This window comes from Sorex fumeus, unplaced genomic scaffold (genome assembly GCF_029834395.1).
Source record: "Sorex fumeus unplaced genomic scaffold, SorFum_2.1 ptg000037l, whole genome shotgun sequence".
Lineage (NCBI taxonomy): Eukaryota > Metazoa > Chordata > Mammalia > Eulipotyphla > Soricidae > Sorex > Sorex fumeus.
The window spans coordinates 53,172,951-53,197,148 of NW_026606094.1; the positions used below are offsets into that span (position 1 = coordinate 53,172,951).

A 24,198-nucleotide genomic window follows, 5' to 3' on the forward strand; every position below is an offset into this window, starting at 1 on the left:
AGTTGTTCCTCATGTTGAGTTCTTGACTCAGGTACACATAGCTAATGCAATCAGAGATGTTCATTCCATTGAGAGCAAGTGTCATGTCAAGGACTAGTTCATTTTTCATGAACATCCTCTGCCCCTCTTGGAGAGCCCAGCAAGCTATGAGAGTATATCGCTCTTAGGGCAAAGCCTGGCAAGCTACCCGTGACATATTCGATATGCCAAGCACAAAAACAACATGTCTCACAATGGAGATGTTTACTTGGCTCGCTCAAGCAAATAGATGAACAACGAGAGGTCAGTGCTACAGTGCAGTGCTATGTCTTGGTGAGATTCAGCTGCAGTATGACCTTTCCACACTCATGGTTGAAGTTGGCCAGCATTTGTGCCACTTGGCTAATATTTGGTGTTATTAGAATGATGTCATCAGCAAAGCAGAGGTGGTGTAGTTGCCAACTGTCTACCTTCACTCCCATTTCTTCCCATTCCAGTCAGTGCATGCATGATGTTCTCAAGGGTGGCACTGAGGAGTTTTGGTGAAATGGTATCACCCTGCTGAACCCCTCCCTTTACGTTGAAGATCACTTCCTTGTAGAATGGTGAGATCCTGGTGGTGAATCCGTAATGCAGCTCATAGAGGATCCTGATGTACCGAGTTTGAACGCCCTGTTTGGCTAGCACTTCGATGACTGCTTCAGTCTCAACAGAATCAAAGGCCTTCTTTAAATCAATGAACGTTAGACAGAGCTGCATTTTGAACTCTTGTGAAACCTCAAAGAGGTTGGTCACCATGTAGATGTGGTTGATCATGCTGAATCCTTTTCGGAACCTGGCTTACTCGCCTGGTTGTACTCCGACTAATGTTCTGCCTATTTATTCAGGATGACTCAAGTGAATAAGTTGTAGACAAGAGACAATAGGCAGATTGGGCGATAGTTGCTGATGTCGTGGATGTCTCCCTTATACAACAGAACGGTCCTGCTGGTTTTTCAGTGGGACAGTACCTTGCATTCAGACAGGTAGAGTGTGAAGAGCCGAGCCACTGTATTGACGAGTACTGGCAGCAGTACTGGCGGCAGATTCTTTAGGTGTTTGGACTAGTCTGGACTGGGTGCTATATGCTTCTTTACCGGTGAAATGACATGTCAGATTTCTGAAGGGAGAATGCTAGGAATGATGTATCTAAAATGCGGAATTTTGTATGTGGGCAGGTGGACGTGGCTATCGAAGAGATCCAAGTAAAAGTCGTAGATAATCTTCTCCATTGCCCTTCTGGAAGATGTGATAGATCCATCAGGATGTTGGAGGGCAATCATCTTGGTCTTGTTAGTTGGCGAAGGATGGGTGAGCATTGCGAATACTTTTCCTGGCTTCTGCTGCATCGGTCAACACTGCTCCTCTTCTCTATTTGAGATCTTCTTTTATTGCTTCTCTGCACACCATTGTGAGCTCGAATGTTAGCTAGTGGTTGACTGAGGCTTGTGCCAAACCACATTGGTGAGTGAGCTCAAGAGTTTCTGAAGAAAACTCTCTTTTTGTGATTCTCCCATTCTCAGCATTCCTCGTGCAGTCATGGAGATCCTTGTGCAGTCATGGAGGTGCTGAACCAGTCGATTGTATTCCTCATCAATGTTGTCAATGACGGCATTTTCCCACATTGCCACAATAGTGCCAAAGAGCTCCCAGTTGGTGGTCATTCTGGGAATTTTCTTCTTAAACTTTGCAGTCCTTTCTTCCTACTCCTTGAAGTAGGATTTTGCATGAAGGAAACAGTGGTTTGATCCCATTTGGAATTTTGGGGCAATAGCGACATTGGTTAGGCAAAACTGACAACTGAATATGATGTGTTCAATTTCGTAGTGGACCTTTCCACCAGGATACTCCCATGTCCAGCATTTAGATTAGGCCTTCTGGACCTGTGAGTTACCATGGATCGTCTTGGTCGACATGACCAACTCAGACAGTCTCTCACCCTGTTCGTTCCATTCTAGGCCATGGATCCCAATGTAAAGTTCTTTGGATGACCTTCTTGGTCCTATCTTAACATTAAAATCATCGACAATGATCCTGTAGAAGGTGTGGTCTTCTTTATAGAACTTCTCCAGCTCCATGTAGAACTTCTCAATTCCTTCTTCATCATAGTTGGATGTTGGTGCATAGACAACAAAGATAGAAACTGCTGGCAGTGAGCCACATCTATTCAAGAGTAAGCTTCCAATTTGGGATGTTAGGCATTCAAATGAATCAATGCTCATGGCCAAGTTCGTGTGGACAAGGACACTGACACCACCGATGCCTCTATTGTCACATGTTCCAAGGAACAGTTCTTCTCCAGTGTCAAAAATGTCGTGACGTGATTGTGCCTTCTCATCTTGATCAGACCAATGATGTCGTACTTCATTTTCTGTGCTTGCACCATCAGGTCCTTGATGGATGCTTCTGATGCCAGTGTATGAGCATTGAAAGTACAGACCATCATTTTGATCCTTCTTTGTTTTGGCAGCCTTGTTCAGCCCTGAGATTTTATCAGCCTCTCCTTGCTCATTCTTCATAATGCTGCCATATTGGGGGCTCTTTCAGGGTCAGGGGGAATGAAGCCCATTGTTTTTTCTGTTTTCAGCATATCAAATACACCACAGGCAGCTTGCCAGGCTCTGCCATGTGGGCGGGATTCTGTAGGTAGCTTGTTGGGCTCTCCGGGAGGGATGGAGGCTTTTTTTTGGGGGGGGGGCTCTCCACTCTTTTATTTATTTTTTTATTTTATTTATTTATTTTTTTAATTTTTTTTTTTATTAGTGAAACACCATGAGGTACAGTTGTAGATTTACAATTTTTTGTGCTTGGGTTTGATTATACAATGATCAGATACCCATCCCTGGGATGGAGGCTTTTAGGGCAGTCTCTAATCTCTCTTACAGGTTATCCCATGGTTCACACCATATTTAAACCCCATCAAATATGGTGCAAAAATGGGTATTAAGTGTCTTATGTTGTGGCCATGCAGTCCGGAAAGTGGACTGGAATGTGTTGGCAGCTGGGTAGTGGAGGTAGTAGAGGTCTGCCGATGAGATATTTATCTGGCACTGGCAGGGTGGGTCTTCTGGGTGTGGTCTCTTGGTCGCTGGATTCACGGAAACAGGCAGAGGATCTCTGTTTCTGGGTCACTATGAGCCTAAAGTCCAGTGTTGAACCTGGAGTCTAAGGTCACAGCCTTCCACTTTACCTGGTTTTGTGCAGCTTCACTTAAGTGCGAGGCTTGGCCAGAGCATCTGAAAAGCGCCTGGAGTGTGGTGGTGGCTAAGTAGTGGAGGGTAGCATAGCATCTAACTAACATATCAGAGTTAAAGTGAAGCTATATGAGTCACTTGCAAAGCTCAGACCTGATGTTACAAAATGATCATCCTTGTAATTCTCTCTACTTAACAATTTAAACATTAGCAAGCACATGTCACATTCCAGAAGAAACACAATTTTAAAAGTCATCTTTAATTTTATATTAGTGCTAATTAACAATCTTTGCATTATCATCATGTCATCTAATATCATAAACTCATTTACACTTTTTGTGGCATCTAATTTATAACACCTATGTTATTTTTAAACAGAATAAAAAAACTATTACTATAAATTATATATATTATAAACACTATACTCTTACCTTTTATATTTATTAACTTAATAAATATAATGCATGGAATAACCTTAGAAATAATATTATATATTTACATATGTTAGTCTGAAAAATATATCCAGATTTTCAATACTATGGAGACTTTGTGGTAACATCTTTGTAATATTGACTAGTAGTCAGTGAATAATCTTTGATAAAAATGCAATAACGAGATAATTTTTTAGAAAAGAACAAAGAACAATACTTTTGTAAACTTATTTGTAGGGACATGTTTAAGAGATTACTACAAGTGTGTCTCCATGACAGTTCTAAATGTGGGTGGTACTATAATTCATGTTTTCTTCACTATATCATAAAACCAGAGGAGTAGTATCAATAGAGAAGTTATTTGAGCAAGATTGTAGGGTAATTACTATCCTTCCTAAGTGATTGGACTAAGATAAATTTTAGGTGAATCTTAGGCTTATCTCCGTGAAGAAAGGAAGATAATTGTCTAGTATTTGTAAATATGTAATATCTGTGATTCAGGTTATTTTCCTATAAATTAAACTAATTCTACTCTAAAACATAAGAATATTAAAAAAAGAAATATTATTTATGAACAACTATAGTAAGACTTAGAACTAAACATATAGAATGAACTACATATTTAAATTCAAGGTGACTTATTCATAAATTTCTAGCAACTTAATTAGCAAACAATTAAAATTTAAAAACATTTTTAGGTGTTCCTCTGGTGGTATTCAGTTTTTACTCTTGGTTTTGTGCTCAGAGTTCACTCTTGGCGGTGCTCAGAGAATACTGGATATAGAACCCAGTTTGACATCATTCAAGGCAATCACCTTACCTGCCCTCTGTACTATTTCTCTGCCTCCACCTATATATATATATTTTTTTGTCTTAAGCCTTCTATTTTTAAAATTGTTTTATTTTATAACTTAGTACACAATATTTGATTACATTTAACATTCAAACACCAATCCCACCACCATTACACCTTCTCACCACCAAATTCATAATGTTTCCATCCCAAGCACTAATCCCTGTCCCAAAACACAAACGAAAGAATATATTTAGTATTGTCTGTTATGAAGAACTGCTGGACATGCTTACAAAAAAGTGTTCATATAGAAGAAAACAGTGTGAAGATAGTTCTATTTTGGCAGGAATCATTAAGACATTCTATAGGATATCACCAACATGTTAAAGTTTGGGTGATGTGAGCTTTGGTATATATGTCTGAAAATATGAATATATATATATATTTCCCTCTTTGATTTGTTGCCTACTATCTGAACTCCATCAAATATGGTGTGGTAATCATGAGAATGGGCAGGGAGTGTCATATGATGTGTCACGCAGCTGTGAAAGTGGCCATGCAGTCAGTCCAGGAATACGTTCACTCATATGGGAGGCTTGGCCCCAGTGTGTGGAAAGCGGCCTAGAGTTCCACCTATTTTCTAATAAAATAAGTGTGTGTGTCTGTGTGTGTCGTGGGGGTGGGGGGCAACAGAGATATGCTACAGGAGAAATGATGCTTGTTTTGCATGTAGGCAAACTCTGGTTTGACCTCTGGCTCTGCATATTGTCTCCCAAGAAACACCAGGAATCACTTCTGAGCACAGAAAGAATAATAGCCCATGAGCAACACTGGTGATTCCAAGATCCTTACTGTGGGAAGAATGTGTTCTACTATTGAGCTACGATATCATAATGTTTCTTCTCTGCTTGTCAATGACATTTTTGACTACATGACAAATAGTGAAAGTTTGGTGATTAGAATTCTATCTCTCACTAAAATAATAAAAAAAAAGATCATGGCAGTTTATTTAGAATTGCAAAAGACTACAAAGAGTAAAAAGCACTCCCGAAGGAAAAAAAAAACAAGAATGCAAGCATTGCATTTCCTAATTTTAAAAACTATGTTTCAAAGCTGCAGTATTCAAAATGGCATTGTATATAAATACAGACACACAGGACAATGGAGCAAACTTGAGAGCCCAGAAATAAAATCACGTAATTAAAAACAAATAATTTACAAAAAAGAAGACAAGAGTTTACAATGAATGGGTCAAGGAAAGTTTCTGCAGTATATGGTAATTAGGAAAATTGGACAGCCACATGAAAAAGCATGAAACTAGTCCACTTCCATGAATAAAAATTATTTCAAATGCACTAAAGATACTGATCTTTAATATACCTGAAACCATACAGCACATAGACTCGAATAAAAGATAGTACATTCTAGGACCTTGAAATCATAAATGTATTTAGAGATTCAACTCCACTGGTAAAGGAAAAATAATTAAAAAAATAAAATCACATCCAAAAGTTCTATAAAGTGATAGAACTTCCATCAAATTGAAATATTCTACCAAGTAAAAAATATCCTCACATTATATGTCTGAGAATGGCTTAACATTAAAAATGCATCAAAAACCTCGTAAAATGAAATAATACAATAAAAACCTGATTTAAAAAAAGACTTTGAATAGACACTCATGTGGAGAAGATATACCGATTGCCAGCAAGTACATGGAAAGATGTTCGTCATCTTTTATTTTTGGTAAAGGCAAGACACAACAACTAAGGAATAATACCTCTTAAATGAGAGAATAGTTATTATTTAAAAACATAAGAACCTTCTTCTCTTTCACTATTTGCGTATAGGAATGCCATAGATTTTTGGGTATTGATTTTATAGCCTGCCACTTTACTATACATTGTTTCTAGGAGTTTCTTGGTAGAGGTTTTAGGGTTCTCTAAGTATAGTATCATGTCATCTGTGAATAGTGAGAGCTTAATTTTTTCTTTACCTATCTGGATGCCCTTAATATCTTTTTCTTGCCTAATCGCTATTGCAAGCACTTCCAGTACTATATTGAACAGTAGTGGAGAGAGTGGGCATCCTTGTCTTGTCCCTGACCTTAGGGGGAAGGGTCTCAGTTTTTCCCCATTGAGGATGATGTTTGCTGTAGGTTTGTGGTAGATGGCTTTAACTATATTGAGGAAAGTCCCCTCTATTCCCATTTTGGCAAGGGTTTTCATCATGAATGGGTGGTGGATCTTGTCAAAAGCTTTCTCTGCGTCTATTTATATGATCATATGATTTTTATCTTTTCTTTTGTTGATATGATGGCAGTAATAATTAAAACAGCATGGTACTGGAACAAAAGCAGAGCTGCAGACCAATGGAACAGAGTTGAATATACTGACATTTCCTCCCAAACATATAATCATCTAATTTTTGATAAGGGGGCAAGAAAAGTGAAATGGAGCAGGGAAAGCCTCTTCAATAAACTGTGCTGGCAAAATTGGACGGCTACATGCAAAAAATTGGGCTCAGATCTCTGCCTAACACCATGCACAAAAGTAAGATCAAAATGGATTTATGACCTCAACATCAGATCAGAATCCATAATGTTTATTGAAGACAAAGTCGGCAAAACTCTCCATGATATTGAAGCTAAAGGTATCTTCAAAGATGTCACGCCACTGGCCGAGCAAGTGAAAACAGAGCTAGACAAATGGGACTATCTTAAACTAAGAAGCTTCTGCACCTCAAAAGAAACAGTGACCAAAATACAAAGACAGCCTACAGAATGGGAAAGGATATTCACCAAGTACACATCCGACAAGGGGTTGATATCAAGGATATACAAGGTACTGGTTAAACTCCACAAGAAGAAATCACCCAACCCCATCAAAAAATGGGGTGAGGAAATGAACAGAAACTTTCGCAAAGAAGAAATTCGAATGGCAAAAAGGCACATGAGAAAATGCTCTACATCACTAATCATCAGAGAGATGCAGATCAAAACCACAATGAGATATCATTTCACACCACAGAGACTGGCCCACATCCACAAGAACAAAAGCAACCGGTGCTGGCGCGGATGTGGCGAGAAAGGGACCCTCCTTCACTGCTGGTGGGAATGCCGGCTGGTCCAACCCTTTTGGAAAACAGTATGGACGACTCTCAAAAAATTAGAATTTGATCTGCCATTTGACCCAGCTATAGCACTCCTGGGAATATATCCCAGAGAGGCAAAAAGGTATAGTCCAAGTGACATCTGCAATTGTTTGTTCATTGCAGCACTCTTTAAAATAGCCAGAATCTGGAAAAAACCTGAGTGCCCAAGAACAGATGACTGGTTAAAGAAACTTTGGTATATTTACACAATGGAGTACTATGTAGCTGTTAGAAAAGATGAAGTTATGAAATTTACATACAAGTGGTACTACATGGAAAGTATCATGTTAAGCGAAATGAGTCAGAAAGAGCGGGATAGACACAGAAAGACTGCATTCATCTGGGGAACATAAAGCAACAAAAAGGGAGATTAACACCCAGGAATGGCTGAGATTAGTACCAGGAATTTTGCTCCATGAATGAAAGGCCAGCCACACGTTCTAGGTGAAAAGAAGCTCAGATAGAGAAGAGAGCACCAAATGAAGGGTGTTGTGAGGACCCTCCCAGGGTGGGAGAAGCATGCTAAAAGTAGTCGATAGACCAAACATGATTGCCACTCAAAGCCTCTCTTGCAAAACACAGTACCCAAAAGAAGAGAGAGAGAACAAGGGGGAATACCCTGCCACAGAGGCAGGATTGGACGGGAGGGATGGGGGGTGGGGGGGATGCTGGGACCCATGGTGATGGATGACGGGCACTGGTGGAGGGATGGGCACTTGATCATTGTATAACTGAAACCCAAGCACAAAATTTGTAAGCCTATAACTGTACCTCATGGTGTTTCACTAATAAAAAAAGAAAAAAACATAAAAACATAAGAACCAACACTTATGAGAGAATAAAGTCATAAATTATTCCCTGGGATTTATATTCATATTGAGAATGTAAATTGCTACAGCCATTATAAAAAGATGGATATTTTTAAAAACAATAGAGAGGATCAGAGAGATAGTGCGGTGGTTAAAGTGCTTGCCTTACACAGGGTTGACCCAGGTTCGATCCTCAGCATCCCATATGGTGTCCAGAGAACCACCAAGAAAGATCACTGAGTTCAGAGCCAAGAGAAACCCCTGAGTATCTCTAGGTGCAACCGCCAAAACAAAAATAAAACAAAAAAAAAAAAGAAATTACATATAAATTGGTTATTCTACTTCTAATTATTTGCCTCTCAATACAAAATACTAATTCAAAGAGCTATTTGACTCTCATATTTGTTGTAGAATCAGTACAACTCCTAAGAACTGGAAGCAATTTAAGAAACTATTCAGCTGCATGGATAAAGAAGATGTGGTATAAATGCACAATGAAAAACTATTCATCATAAAATAGATGAGACTACCATTTGTAGCAGTATGAATGGACCTAAAGAATTTTATGTTTAATGTAGTAAGCAAAGACAAATATCATATGACAACAGTCAAGCGAAATAAAATGGAAATTTGCTTTTAGACTACAAAATCAATCACTGGTTACTGAAAGGAAGGGACATGGGAAAAGTGGGATGAAAGGAAAAATTACACAGTGAAAGTCAGAACTGAACTTTTAGCTATAAAGTGTATGTATATGTATGTATATATAATGTGTGTTATATATATACATATATATATATGTGTTGTACACCCAAAATGCATGTAATGCTGTAATGGAATGCTACTTCAATAAAACATAAATTAAAATCCATCTAGTAAAAATTCATCTTCAAATTGAATTAAAAATTTTTCTCTTCGTTTCTGTACACAGGTTTGTTGTAATTGTTAGACATTTTCAAAATAGTCTTACGAGCCCCAGTGGAGATTTTTGCATCATTTTTACCTGCCTGTAGAGCAGCCAAATTTTCAATTTTTAGTCATTGAAAAAATTGTGAAACACAAATGATAAATGTACAGTGTGCTAATTTTCAATTTATAACAAACTTTTGTAATCGTTTATTTCCCTGCTATTTAGAAACATGCACATTTTACTTCCCCCCAAAGAGAGCAAATAAAAACCTTAAAGAAAAATTGGATTACCGTGGCTGTTACATCTGGACGTTTCCACGAGCCTGCCATTTTGGTCATAGCAAGCCATTGCTTGGTAACGATATCCTTGCCCACATTCTTTGATGTCTCCTTGTACTTTCATCCCTAATAACACTTCCACTTTTCCCTCTGGTAAAATGCAGTCTGACCAGTTCCCCACAGGCTGTGCATTATATTTGTCACAAGGACAATACTGAGTCTCAGTCAGTGGGTACAAATGAGAATTTTTACATTTTTCTTTCTTCTTACTTTTTCCTGTGAAGGAGAAAGCATCAATTTAAGTTGAAACATACCATTAAATTCAAGAATCCTTTTTTTTTGTTGTTGTTTTTATTGAATCACCATGAGATGCAGTTACAAAACTTTCATGTTTGAGTTTCAGTTATATGGTGATTGAACACCCATCCCTTCACCAGTGCACATTTTCCACCATCAGTGTCCCCAGCATTGCACACCCGCCCCCAAGTATCCCCCTTGCTTCTATGACAGACATTTTCCCCCATACTCTCTCTCTACTTTTGGGCATTATAAGAATACCTTTCTTAAAATTCTTTTCTCCATTTTTAACCATGTTCAATATGATCCTATAAATAAGGACTGTTAGTCTAGTTTTGGAAAAATAAAAAAATTGTCATATGAAAACAGTGTTGCATAAAGTACTAACTGATTTGCTTAATTTTATATTCTTCAAAATGATTAACAACTATTCATGGAGCCTGAGAGGTGATGCAATGGGCAGGGCACTGATTTTGCACATGGTATACTTGGGCTCTACTGCCACTATCCTATGTGGTTCTGAAGCATGTCAGAAGTGATCTCTTAGCAGAGACCCAGGAGAAAGCACTGAAAACCTCTGCATGTGGCCTGAAAAGCAAAAGAAAATCCTCTCAAATGTTCAAGTACTTTTATTGAATAAGAAATTTGACATAACATAAATTTCTCCCTTAAATCGTGTAAAAATACGGGATGGAAAGAGAGAGAGAGTATAAGAATCAACAGGAAAATAATGTACCACCATGTTCTCAAGGCTACTTTTCCTTTCTACTGACCATACATAATGCAAATCTCATTGACAATTTTCATGAAAAGACACATGTATCAGTATAAAAGGAACACTAAGGCATATTCAGGCACTGTCCAAATGCATTTTCAAAATCTTCTTGGTTCGACTTTTATTATGTTTTCTACCTTGCCAATGATTGGCTTTGGCATCCCAATTATTCTTACCAACAATCGTGCGCTTTCTGGTCCTAATGGCACCACAGTCTCCATTGCAGGAAGAAAACTTGGACCAGCTGGTAAACTGACAATCATCTTGGCAGGGGATCTGGCAGGCTTGGGTGAGGGCTGGCACAGGGCCCGCATACCCGAGGCAATCGTGGATGCCAGCCTGCCCTCCATCTTGCTTCCGACAAGTAATGGCTACAGGGAAAACATAAAGCTGTTTACAACAAATGAAAATGTCTATGTGTCTCTGTAATTCAGGAATAAACCCACATTTCTTGCACAATCATAGGAATCTTGTTTTAAACTTTTATTTGCCACAGGGATATGATAGGGAGTTTCTAATAACCACAGCGGTCATTACATTGATCCTATGGACTATTTATAATGACAGATAACTCTCAGTGTTTTTTTGTGACACAAAAAAGTCCCCCAACACACGCATGTTTAGCAGTTACTAGATGCTATTAAGGATTTCAAGTCACATGTGGAGTATATTTAGAAATGAATTATTTAGGAGTTGAATAAATAATATATAGGCTCTGATAATAGCTTACTTTGAACACACTATTCGTAGAGCCACTGCAGGATGATGCTACATACCTCTATAATCTGTTTCTATATCACTGAACACTGTAGGATTTCTATATAGACATTTCTGTCACGGTCTTCATGGAAGAACATAGAATCAAAGGTTTGGGGAAGAACAGCCACTTGCACAAAAAGCAAGTCTTTAAAAAAGATACACAGAATGAATGATTGCTGAGGTGGTTTTGTAGTGGAGGAGGTAGTGCCAAACTATCCCTACCCCTCTAGTCTACAAGATTTTCACATGCACAAATATTAACCACGAAATTAAAAATAAGAACAAAATAAATTAAAAAACTAAAAAACAAAAACTTTCCCTAATCTTCATCATTTTATAAATAGCTTTTCCATAAAATGGTCAAACATTTTTTGATTCACCCTTGTTATTTTCCTCTTTACTCTCCTGAAATATTTGAATCTATGTACTAAACATGTATGTAAAATTCCTTTCAAAAAACTAGTTTTAAAGAAAAAAGCAAGTGATGTTTAAAAAATCTTTTCCCCTTAAGCATTTCTTCTTATTGGTTTTAAAAATAATTCGGTAATTTATTGAGAAATCATATGAAACATTTAGACCTTGCTCTTCAAGTTAAGACTATATTGAGCTAGCTAAAATGGACCTGATCAGATTGATTTACACAGTCTTTTCAGGTTTATGACGTAGTGTGAAACTGCTGCATATTGCTGCCTCGTTCAAGACTCTGTTATGGCATTTTGATTCTAAATGACAGGTAGAGCAATAAGGGTCTCAGACTAGACACCATTTTCTGGATCTGTGTAACTAAAACTCAATAGCTAGTAGTGCAGGTCTGAGTGTCTGGGTATGCAAAAGGACATAACTAACAATTTAGCATGGAGGATTTTCTGTGTAGGTGAACACAGTTCGCACCAAATGCTTCCAGATATATTTTTGTGCAAATGCAGATGTATACTCATTTATTTCTTAGCTATAAGATAAGTCTTCATTTAGTTTGCAGAACACTGAAACACTGGCCAACCCATCTGAAAAGAAAAGAGGTTCTTGAATTATAGAGATTAGCAAACTTGGCAGAGTAGGGAGCAGCAGTGGTGGACTCTATGAAGGTGTGATGCAAAAAATGCAAATGCACCAATGAGATTCACAACTTGGAGCAGAAAAATAATAGTTTTAGGTTAAATCTGATTGTAGATGATAACAATCTGGATGGACACCTTTTGTAAAGGAAAAATTCTGATTTAATGGGTTAAGCTGAGGGTCCTGAGTCATACTGACTTTTTATAAATCCTTGATGTTTTAAAATGCAACTGAGGATTGAGACCACTACTCTAGGAGGTAATGTACAACAATTTGCATCTGAAAACCCAGGAATGCTACTAAAATCATAGGTTTTGGGATATTCATTGCAGAGCTCCACAACTTTAAGAACTCTATATGGGGAATAAGAATAAGAATAAGCATCTATATGGGGGAATAAGCATTCTCAAATTGCTCAGATATTTCATATGCACAGTCTTATCTGAAACCCACTAAGTCAAAGAATAATGAGTCATTATGTAAGCCAAGGAAGTACAAGAAAGGACTTAGTTAGCTGAATAGAACTACCAGACTGAATTGTTTTTGATGGCCAATATACCAAAGTCAAAACAAATAATATAATAGCATATAATCACACTGGTAATATGACAAACTTTGAAATAATGGCTGCTTATATGGAACTCTAAACTCAAGGGATGAATAAAAATTTTAAGCAGATAGGTTGGAAGAACACCATCTGTGAACTGACATAGGAGAAATCTCTAAGTTATAGTATGTTAATGGAATAATATGATTTTGCATTTGTCTCAACAATTGCTAAGTAGAAAGATACAGGGCTGAGTTCTTCAACATCTTAAACTTGGTAAACTTTGATGGCTAATGGCCAAAGTATCCTATATTTAAATGGCTAAAGTAGCATATATTTAAAAATATATATTTAAAAATATCATTTTACTAATCATGATATGTAAGAATCACGAGAAGGATTGATTTTGGAAATAAGCTATTCACAATTTAGAACCCTATGTTGTGAAGTAGGTTGTGCCATTTCTAATTGAAATTGCACTGCACTGTAACACTGTCCTCCCGTTGTTCATTGATTTGTTCGAGCGGGTCCAGGAACATCTCCATTGTGAGACTTGTTACTGTGTTTGGCATGTCAAATACATCACTGGTAGCTTGCTAGGCTTTGCCGTGTGGGCAAGATACACTCGGTAGCTTGCCTGGCTCTCTGAGAGGGGTGGAGGAATTGAACCCGGCATTAGAAAATTAAATTTGGGTTCAAAGTAGACCAAACTACTCTTATATTCTCATTAATATTGCTCTCTCAAACAATGACTTGAATAGAAAATTTTTATATGCACTATTCAGCATTAAGTTTCTCACTTACAATTTTACTTTATATTGTAATTTTATTACAATATTATTGATCACAATTTTGTCTTGTATTATATTAATACAATTTATTACAATATTACAATTTACTTTATATTTACTTTATATTCAGCATTAAGTTTCTCACTTACAATTTTACTTTATAATTGTTCCAACTATATCATTAAGAGACACTAAAAATTCAAAACAGTTAAAAAAAAGAATAACCCATAATTAATTCAACTCAAGAAACAAACTTATTTTGTGCAGAAATAAAACATTAATTTAAATTCCAATCTCTTTTCTCTACACATCCACTGTACATAAACTCTTAAACACTTTATTTATAAACCTGGGCTGGAGCGATAGCACAGTAGGTAGGCCGTTTGCCTTACACGCAGCCAACATGGCTGACCTGAGTTCGATTCCTCCACCCCTCTCGGAGAGCCGGGCAAGCTACTGAGAGTATCTTGCCCGCACGCAAAGCCTGGGAAGCTACCCGTGACATATTCAATATGCCAAACACAGTAAGTAACAAGTAACAGTAAGTAACAAGAAATCTCATGATGGAGACGTTACTGGGTCCGCTTGAGCAAATCGATGAACAAGGGGAGGAACGTGACCTATTTATAAACCAAAAAGGGTAGTTTTCATATCTGTTCTCAGAAACTCACTCAGCATTAACTATTCTTAGCAGAAACTTTCGACAGTATATTTCAAATGAATTACCTGTGCAATGTTATCCAGGCAAGCAGCAACTACACCATTCGTACAATACATTGAAAATTTATCATACATCTCATACTGTTTTTACTCTGACTTAGAGGAAACACATTCAAAGACAGGAATGCAATCTCAGATGAACTTCCTGCTATTAGGGTGAGGAAAATATAAATGTTTGGAAAGGAAACTATTGAGTCTTTTCTTATAAATCTTAAAAATAATTTCTAAGACACTGAATATAGGGTAGTTTTCACAGTAGTAAAGAGCTTATTATTATAGAAAATATGCATCATACTAAGCATGGCATAGAAGCATATCAGAAAGCTGCATGAACTCAAACACACTGCATCTGTATTGACAGATGGAGTGAGGATATAATGTGAATGATTTAACAATTTTTCCTCTGGGCTAAGGCCTTGTTTGCATGCTGTCCTTAGGATAATTCATCCTGAAATCTTATATACATTAAAATAGTTATTGTAAAGAATGTCTCCAGGTTTAACTTAGGTGTCTGATTATTTTATTTGTAATTGTACTATACAAAACCATATGAGATATGATAATTTTTATTAAAGTGTTATAATAGATTGTTTACATAATAGTCAGGGGACACCCATGTAATACACTTTGTGGGTTTCTTATGACTTTGGGTGTGAAAGTTCAGACAATATTGGAAAGTTAAGGAAAACTGTTTCTTTGACAAATAAAGGGTCTAAATTAAAAAGGAGCTAGAATCTATTGGTTGAAAGCTGAAAGTGACAGAAATATTCGAGGGCCAGAGTAATAGTACAGTGGGTAAGACACTTGCTGTGCTGATGTTTCCGTGCCAGGGCCTGAAGATGGCATGCTGCTTTGACCTTGTAGTGTCAGTGACATCCAGGTGGTACTCAGGAGGCCATAGGAAGCTGGAGAGTGAACTGGATCTGGTGCATGCTCCTTAACCTCTTATGGAGACATTTATGAGCACTGGTTTGGATAAACATCACATACTGACATTTTTGATACAATTGGGGAAAATTAAACAGCTGAGATATTAGAATATATTAAATAGTTACTGGGTTGGGAAGAAAGGTCTATGGGTTAGAGCACACACAGTGCATGCAGGATCCTGGATTTGATCCATAGGCAAAAATGACCCCCAAGCACTAAGACAGGATTAGCCCCAAGGCACTGCCACAAGGTGTGACCCCCCCCAAGTTTATTAATTGTTTTGTGTTTTAATAACAAATTTATTGGTAGTGGACCATATTCTCTGCTGTTCCTCTTTTTCTTTTCTTTTTTTTTTTTTTTTGCTTTTTGGAGTCACACCCAGAATTGCACAGGGGTTACTCCTGGCTCACGCACTCAAGAATCACTCCTGGCAGTGCTCGCACACCATATAGGATGCTGGGAATTGAACCTGGGTTGGCCAAGTGCAAGGCAAATGCCTTACGCACTGCGCTATCACTCCAGCCCCTCTGTTTCTCCTCTTGAGTCTGCTTAAGGATTATTCCTGGCAATGCATAGGGGACTATATGGGGTGACAGAAATGGAACTGGGTTTATCGTGTGCAAGGCAAGCATTTTACCCCCTGTACTATGTCTCCAGTCCCAATAATGCTAATTTTATAATGAAAATAAGTATATATGTATTGAATTCGGAAGTATCTTTGAAATAATTTAACTGAATTTTTATTTAATAGAGGCAATAACTACTGTGTTCAAGAAGCGCCATATGCTACCGGGGATCAAACTCAGGGTCTCACACATATTAGGCTTTGTCACTTCAGTTATATCGCCAGTCCAGTGAAATACTCCAGCCAAATCTTTTTTAAGTATGTAAATTACTGCAATTGATTAAGAATGGCAACTTGCTAAAAATATTTGAGTGAGTGATGACTGTGCTATTAGTACTTATTAGTCTCCCTACTTCTGTGCATCTTTGACACCTTCCATAAATTTAACTTACAAAATTAACAGAGACTAAGTAGACTAAGAAGAGTTCATGGCAAAAAAAGTTTTCTTGTTAGCTGAATTTTGAACTATGTTTTAAAGAGAATAATAAGCGTTTCTGAAATGAAAGGGAATAGATAGTACTGGCTGAAGCTCAGAGGACACAGAAATCGTGTTATGCATATAAGAGTATGTAAATAGCAGGCTACTGATGCAGGGCTGAGGAAAATCTAATAGAATTCAGAATGCAGTGGTTCATCTTCATTTCCTCGAGGAGGAGTGAAATTCCCTTTTTATTCAGGATGTACAGCGGAGTAGGTCTATTGGTCTGCAGATTACCCTTCTGTATGTGAAGCCATGTTGCCATTTCTCTTGAATAATCAGAGTGAAATAAATTACTGGGTCTAAAACATGCATGGTGAAGTTCATTACAGAAAGCAGAGTAATCTCAATGTCCTCATACAGTGAAAGCTGTTGTGCTATATCTAACCCATCTAACAAAGAGTTTCAGTAGCTCTGAGAACTTATTTATTAAAACGAAGGATGTTAATATGGCTAATCCCACAGCAATAGCATCTGGGTGGCACTAGAGACAAAACATGGTCAGCTGATTGAGTGATTAGCTGAGTGAGCTTTGTTGTAGTGTTAAGAAAAAAATGACAACAGAAGAATGAATCATGTAGAAATGAAAAAGAAAGGGCTTAATGTGAATGGGAGCTAGTTACCAAGAGACCTAATTGTGGTTAGAAATAAGAGCAAACCTATAAATAATGCAAGAGGGTTTCAGTTGTTTACTAGGTTGTATGTAATGATCCTGGTCCTTCTCTGCGTAAGAGAGATTTTTACTGACAAGTTTGCCAAATTACACTTCCTAATTACACAGTTTGTGACTGTAACTATGGCAGAATGGAAATAAATGCTTTTTATTTTTATTGATCCTAAATAGTTACCAATGGATTCCAAGTCTCCTTGATGCTTGTAATATATGTGCAAGCCTTTGTATGAGGACTTACTGGGAAATAATAATCAGCTCCCCATGGAGTAGCTCAGACTGAGCGAGGTTAGTTAGATTCCCCACTAGGGATCTGGAAGGGTTAACTAACTGCATCACAGCAAATAGGGCATTGAGGAACTATCACAGACAAATCATGATGCCAAGTTTATTTTATGAGCTATTTTAAAAACTAGCAAATGCTAATCAGCATTTTATGACAGGACTCTGGGAGGACTATAAAACAAAATTCAAGTCCCCCAAATTAACTAGAAGCTATAAGAAACCATATAAAAACAGAACTAATTTTAGAGATTTTAAATAATAATTTATGTATTTTAAATAATAATTTATGTAAAGTAGAATGACATTGGGTGGTGGCTTATAAATCTATCAGTCAAAGGAAACTTATATCTGTGAAAATTTTTTAAAACTTCTTTGTTCTTACTAGGTAGTTCTTTTTATAATTCTATCCACTTCCTGTGCATAACAACTTCTTAAAATTAACAGATTAATGTGAATTCCTGAGATGAATTCACCGGGATATCTCAATATCACCTCAATAATGCCATTAAACTGTAATCTTTTTATTTTTCAATTTTATTTTTTTAATTTATTTTTTATGAAAATTGATTTTACTCGGTCAGAGTGATAATACAGAATATAGGGTACTTGTCTTATATGTGGCTGATCTGGGTTCAATCATCTCATATGGTACCCCAAGCCTGCCAGGAGGGATACTTGAGCTTAGAATCAGGAGTAAAGCCCTGAACTCAGCTGGACATGACTCAAAACCAAGAAAGAAATAGATTTTAACTGCTTTTAAAATTTTTTCAAAAATTGTGGCCATTAAAATAGCACATGTCTCTGGCAACTGTAACTCACGGTCTAATTACTGGATAAATGCTTTAATTGACAGTGTGAGTACTAGGAACCAGGGCAGAAAAGCCTGCATGTGGGGTGGATCTGGCCATCACTTCTCCCAAATATAACTGCACTGAAAGTATTGCTTTGAAAGAGATGAAATTCTAGGTGTCCAGAGAAAATGCTGGCAGTGGTGAACCATTCCAAGTGATGGACTGTTCCAAGTATTAAACTTTTAAGAAGAAGAAAATAGAATTTAAGGGAAAGAATGATGTTGACATTTATAATTTAACAGGAAAAACATAGTTAATAGCATCAAAAATGGGGAGAAGACATGAACAGAAATTTCCTCAAAGAAGACATATAAGACGGTCAATAGGTATTTGAAAATAAATGTCCTGAATCACTTATCATTAGATAAATTAAAATCAATAACAAAAAAATCACAACATATCAGTAAGACTGGAACACATCAAAAAAGAACTAAAACAACCAGAGTTTTGGCATGGATATGGGGAAAAAGGAATCATCATTCACTGCTGGTGACACTGTCAACTAGTTCAACCTTTTTGGAAAAGTTTTCAAAGAGGTAAGCATTGAATTTCCATATGATTCAGCAATTCCACTTCTGGTCATAGACTCTAAGCCCAAAACATCTGAAAAGACTTTCCTGCTCCTAAATTCACTGTATCACCATTTACAGCAGCCAAAATCTGGAAACTAGATTAGAAATCTAGTGTCTAAGAATAGATAACTGGATTTAAAAAAATACCCATGGCATGTATAAACAACATACTATACTTTGCTGGAAGAAAAGATAAAATAATGCAATTTGCTGCTATCAGGATGAATCTGGAGGGTATCATCCTGACTGAAATTATTCAGAAGAGAAGGATATGAAGACAAGAAGAGGAACAAACACAGAATGATCTCATACACTGATATAAAGTAACATGGTAATGAAAAAACAAACAGCCAAAGGCAACAGAACATAATAACTGAGTCCAATACTGAGCTTACTATGGTCTAGAACGGGGTGGAGAGGTATGATGGAGTGTGGTGGTGGCAGTGATGGAGGACCATGAGATAATGGTGGAGGAAGTGGATGCTGAGGTGGATAGTGCAGGGCAAGAACATTGCATGCATGAAACTCTATAATTTACAGTATTGTAAATCATAATGCCTAAAATTTTAAGAAAATGTTGATAAGGCTATCCATACAATTTAAGTCACTTAGAGATTTAATCATAAATTTTCCATGCAAAGTAGCAGCATAAAGTGAGGAAAATATTTAAATATTTATACCTCATAATTTTAATTTTGTAGAGGAAAATTAAACATTTTTAATTTGCATTTTATTTTTTCCTTCTCTTTTTTGTGCAGAAATCCTCTATTATTGAAATATTACCTAAATTAGTTGGTATAGGCTTTATGTGCAAAGCTGTTAGAGATTCTAATAATCAGGTTAACAACCTTGAAAGCATGTGACTAAAAATAGTTTCTAAATGCTTTAATTTATATGCATATTCTGATAGAATTTGTTGTCCTCAAGTATTCACCTTACATATAAACAAAAACAATGTGCATGTATAAAAATATGCAATTTCTATACACCAAGGGGAAACTATGCAGTCCCTGTGTGTATACATATATACATATATATATATTCTATATATATATATATATTCAGTATGAGAGGGAAGGGCTGGAGTGATAGCACAGTGGTAGGGCGTTTGCCTTGTGCGCAGATAGCCTGGCTGAGCCACGTTCGATTCCTCTGCCCCTCTCAGAGAGCCTGGCAAGCTACGGAGAGTATTCAATATGCCAAAGACAGTAACAACAAGTCTCACAATGGAGATGTTACTGGGCCCGCTCGAGCAAATTGATGAGAGGGAAGCATAGAGTCCATACAGATGGACTCTTATGAGTGATACAGATACATATCATAATCCTGAGGGAGAACAGAGCAAGGCTGGTAATCCCTGTTTCCTGGGGTATAGCTTGAAGGTCTCCCAAGTTTTGGGAGTCAGGTGGCAGCCATGCCAGAGTAGTGAATGATAGTGAGTGCATCAGGTAGAGGTGGACAACTGTGTAGAGAACAGAGCAAGCATCACAGAAAACACTGGAGCACCGTGTGGGTCTGAGGTTGAAACCCAGGAAGAGACTAAACAAGAAAAATCTCATCCAAGGAGAGCCAGACAACAGCTGCCTGTTTCTCAATGAGCATCCTGTAGGCCCGTATAACCAACCACACAGCATAATGCCATCCTGCTGCTGGGGCTCCACATGCTGGCTGTGAAGATCTGTCATGAGCTCCGGGCACTGGCAACCCACCTCCGATCCCAAGGCCAAGATCTCTTGGAATCGACACCCTTTAGTAATAAGAATCTTTCTCAACAACAACAACAAAGGCAAACCCCAAAACAAGCCAACACAACTCACAGGCCCACAGCCAGCCCTGCATACAGTGGTCCTGCCAACTGACACTCTAGGGCATATAGCAGCTCCTCCCACACACATTCAAACTGAAGAAGGAAAGCAATATTATACAAAAGACAAGCTCACCCCAAATCAAGGTCAGCTAAGGATTCCACTCAACAACGCAAGCCTAAGCTGGGAGAATGGACGCTCACCCAGGCTCGGAGAGCTGCAAACACAGCGGCATTAGACTCCTCTTCCTTGAGGTACTCTCAAATCTGGGCACAGCAAACTCACCTATTCACAGCCCCACAAAGAAAGGCCAAGAAAGGTCAATAACCAAATCCTTCATCCCAATTCACATAGGTCATACCGGCCCACATACCAACTAAAAACATAAAGAAATGTGAGTCATACAAAAACTAAAACCACCCCAAAGCATCCAATAGCTAACACTGAAACTTGAATAGAAAACAAAATCAAGGGGCTGGAGAGATAGCACAGCGGGTGGGGCGTTTGCCTTGCACGCAGTCGACCCGGGTTCGATTCCCAGCATCCCATATGGTCCCCTGAGCACTGCCAGGAGTAACTCCTGAGGGCAGAGCCAGGAGTAACCCCTGTACATCGCCAGGTGTGACCCAAAAAGCAAAAAAAAAAACATAACAAAACAGAACAAAATCAAGGGAGGGGGTATTTGGTTTGCTAAACCTAAAGGCATTTTGTAATGTATTCACAAAATAACAGCTTGTAAAACTAGCTTGTGTTTACAGGTGGAAGCATAAAAATCAACTCCTGCTGTGGTAGAGTTCTTCCCAAGCATCCCGAGAAGTAAAGGCTGGCTCTGCGGTGGTGCTGGGCACTCTCCCATCCCTCAGCACGCTCCTCAGCGTGGCTTCATGGGGGAAGGATGCAGACACAGGCTTGCTCCAGGTAGGCCAGGGAGCCCTGCGGGGTTTGGGGGGCTGCCTTTGCTGATTAGTGATGTCCTGAACCTACTGCCAGGCCCACAGCTTTGTTAAGTGCTTCTGGACAGGAGCATCCTTCCTGACCCTTCTCCCCCAGCTCCAACACATCCTCTTGGAAGATTTGCTCTGGTTTCTGCACAGAGAACTACAACCTTTTCTGTAGGAACAAACACCCTGCCTGTTTTTCAATATCCAAAATCATCTAAATACCCTGATGAACATCCACGTGAATTTCTTCCAGTGGTATTTTCGTACTCACAAGAGAAACAAAGCAAGACTCGAAAGGAGATTCACCCACCAGCATACTGATGGAAGTTCCAGTAGCACATGCTGTGGAGTGATGGAGAGAGGCCTGGACAGGAAGCCCTGTGGGAATAGCCGGGTGCCCGGTGGAGCAGCCGTTTCTGAAAGGGTGGCTGGCCTTTTGCATTTTCTTAGACTTTGATAAACTTCTGAACAAATAAGTGATACAGGGTGAGGATTCTCAAGGTCAGGAGAACCCCTGCTATTCAAGCCTGTTATTTATGTCTTTTTTTTTTTTTTTGTGCTCCATATTGTGGAGAAGACATCCAAATTACCCTGGTCTAGACATATAGGGACTGACATGAGAACTTAGTGACAGGTCAGTAGTACAACAGACAGATTCCTTGGCAGAAAGATTACTAGGAAGCCTGGGGATTATTAATTCTACTGCAGTCTCCTGACAGGTACACATTTTGTAAATTATATAGAACTAGAGATTCATCCACATGAAGAGTATACTTGAAGTTAATTTTTGAAAAGTAGAAGCATCTGTTATGATACTTTTACATCATACACAGTGTAAATGTGTTACCAAATAAAAAAGACAATAATATCAAATATATACATTTTAAGTAAACTTATAAATATTGCATTTTCAGTATATGCTTAAGTAAAATACATACGTATCAGATAGTACTGATTGATATTACTCCTTAGGGAACTTATAGAATGAAAAGAAGTAAAATGTCCAAACTTGCCATTATTATGGGCCATGTACTTCATCCTTGAAATGTAGTGGTAACTCTAGTTACAGATATTATGATTGGGTTTCCAATATATAGTTACTAACTAACCATTAATTTAACCTTCTAAGTGCTATCTGAACTGCAGAAATATGAGTAGAAAGAAAAGACAATAAAGGTTACAATTCTGTTTAAAAATGATACACAAGTGAATTAACTAGCATGAAACACAATCTAAATTGCCTATTTACATGAAAATTAAGCAGAATGTGAACATATTTGTGTTGTTTATTAATAGTACTACAGAAATTATGTATATTTCAAAGGCTCTCTAATGTTTCTCTAAGAGATTTAAAGGTGAATCAAATTGTAGAATTGCCAAATCTTGTTAATTATTCCTTTAAACTTCCTGTTTCTGCTGTCTCTTTATATCCCACACATTATTAAGTAGAATAACCTGAAATACCTAATTTTTAATATTTTAAGTCTTGCTGTACTTTGAAAGGACACAATAAGAAGAGAGTTATTAAGTCAAGAAGAACTCTCTCACCAGGAATAGAATTGGACAATACATCGAATATCCAGTCTCCACAGTGTGAGAAATACATTCTTGTTTAAGTCACTCAGTCTATGATAACTTGTTAGAGCAGACAAGCGACAAATATAACTGTTCTATAAAAATAGTACATTATAATTTTTGTGATATTTAATTTCATAAAAATGTCTAGTATTTTATAGAAACTCCTATGAATAAGAAAATATTCTGCTTATGGTAGTGTAGCTAGGACAGTTCAGACAAAATTGGATAAAAAAGTTACTGGTTATTATAAATATTAATAAAAAATTTAGTCTCACCACTATTTCCCCTTCCATTCAAATTTAATTAAATTGGGTCATAAGAAAGCACATTCCATATATTTAAAAAGTTTTCAGAAGTATATTTATTTTTTGTTAAAGCTTTCTATTTTCTTACGTAAAATATCTAAAAGAATTTTCATTTAGTTTTGAAATATACAGAATTTAGGTTTGGTCAAGACTGCATTTACTTGATTCAAATGGAATTTCTAAATAATTTCTGGGTAAGGCTGATACTCTACTAATTTTCTTTACAAAGAGTGTCAGTGTAGAGATTGTCAGCAGCTACAGTTATTTATTAGAGAGCTTCTGGGAACTGAATTGCTTTTCTAGTCCTTTGAAACACGTTGGCATTTGTATTTTCCTAGCAATGGAACAATAGTCCATAGTCAAAATAGTAAAAATGAATTCTGGCTGTACTTCCCATGCTGTTAAAAGATGACTGAAAGTGCAGGTGACTGGGAAAAAGAAGGTCTAGGACAGTTGGCTAGTTTATTTGTAAAGGGGACATTGAAAGGGAGGAAGAAGTTTAATTTTTCAGTTTATTGTTTTAGCTGATTTAACTGTGGCATTCCACAAGTGCACTGAACTTCCTGCAAGGAACCAAAAGCCCCTCAGGGATTGCAAAAAGGAACAATGGCTAGGGTGCTAAAGGGA

General features: G+C 37.5%; 1 protein-coding gene across 2 annotated transcripts in view; it reads right to left on the reverse strand.

The window, feature by feature from the left end:
- The window catches only part of THSD7A (thrombospondin type 1 domain containing 7A), a 486,579-nt gene that overhangs the window by 64,570 nt on the left and 397,811 nt on the right, over window positions 1-24,198 (reverse strand). For both annotated transcript variants that reach the window (XM_056118708.1, XM_056118707.1), the window contains exons 12-13: window positions 10,835-11,029; window positions 9,599-9,862 (exon numbers count right to left, since the gene is read on the reverse strand). In XM_056118708.1, the coding sequence (XP_055974683.1) occupies window positions 9,599-9,862; window positions 10,835-11,029 (459 nt within the window). The remainder of the gene's footprint in view (window positions 1-9,598; window positions 9,863-10,834; window positions 11,030-24,198) is intronic.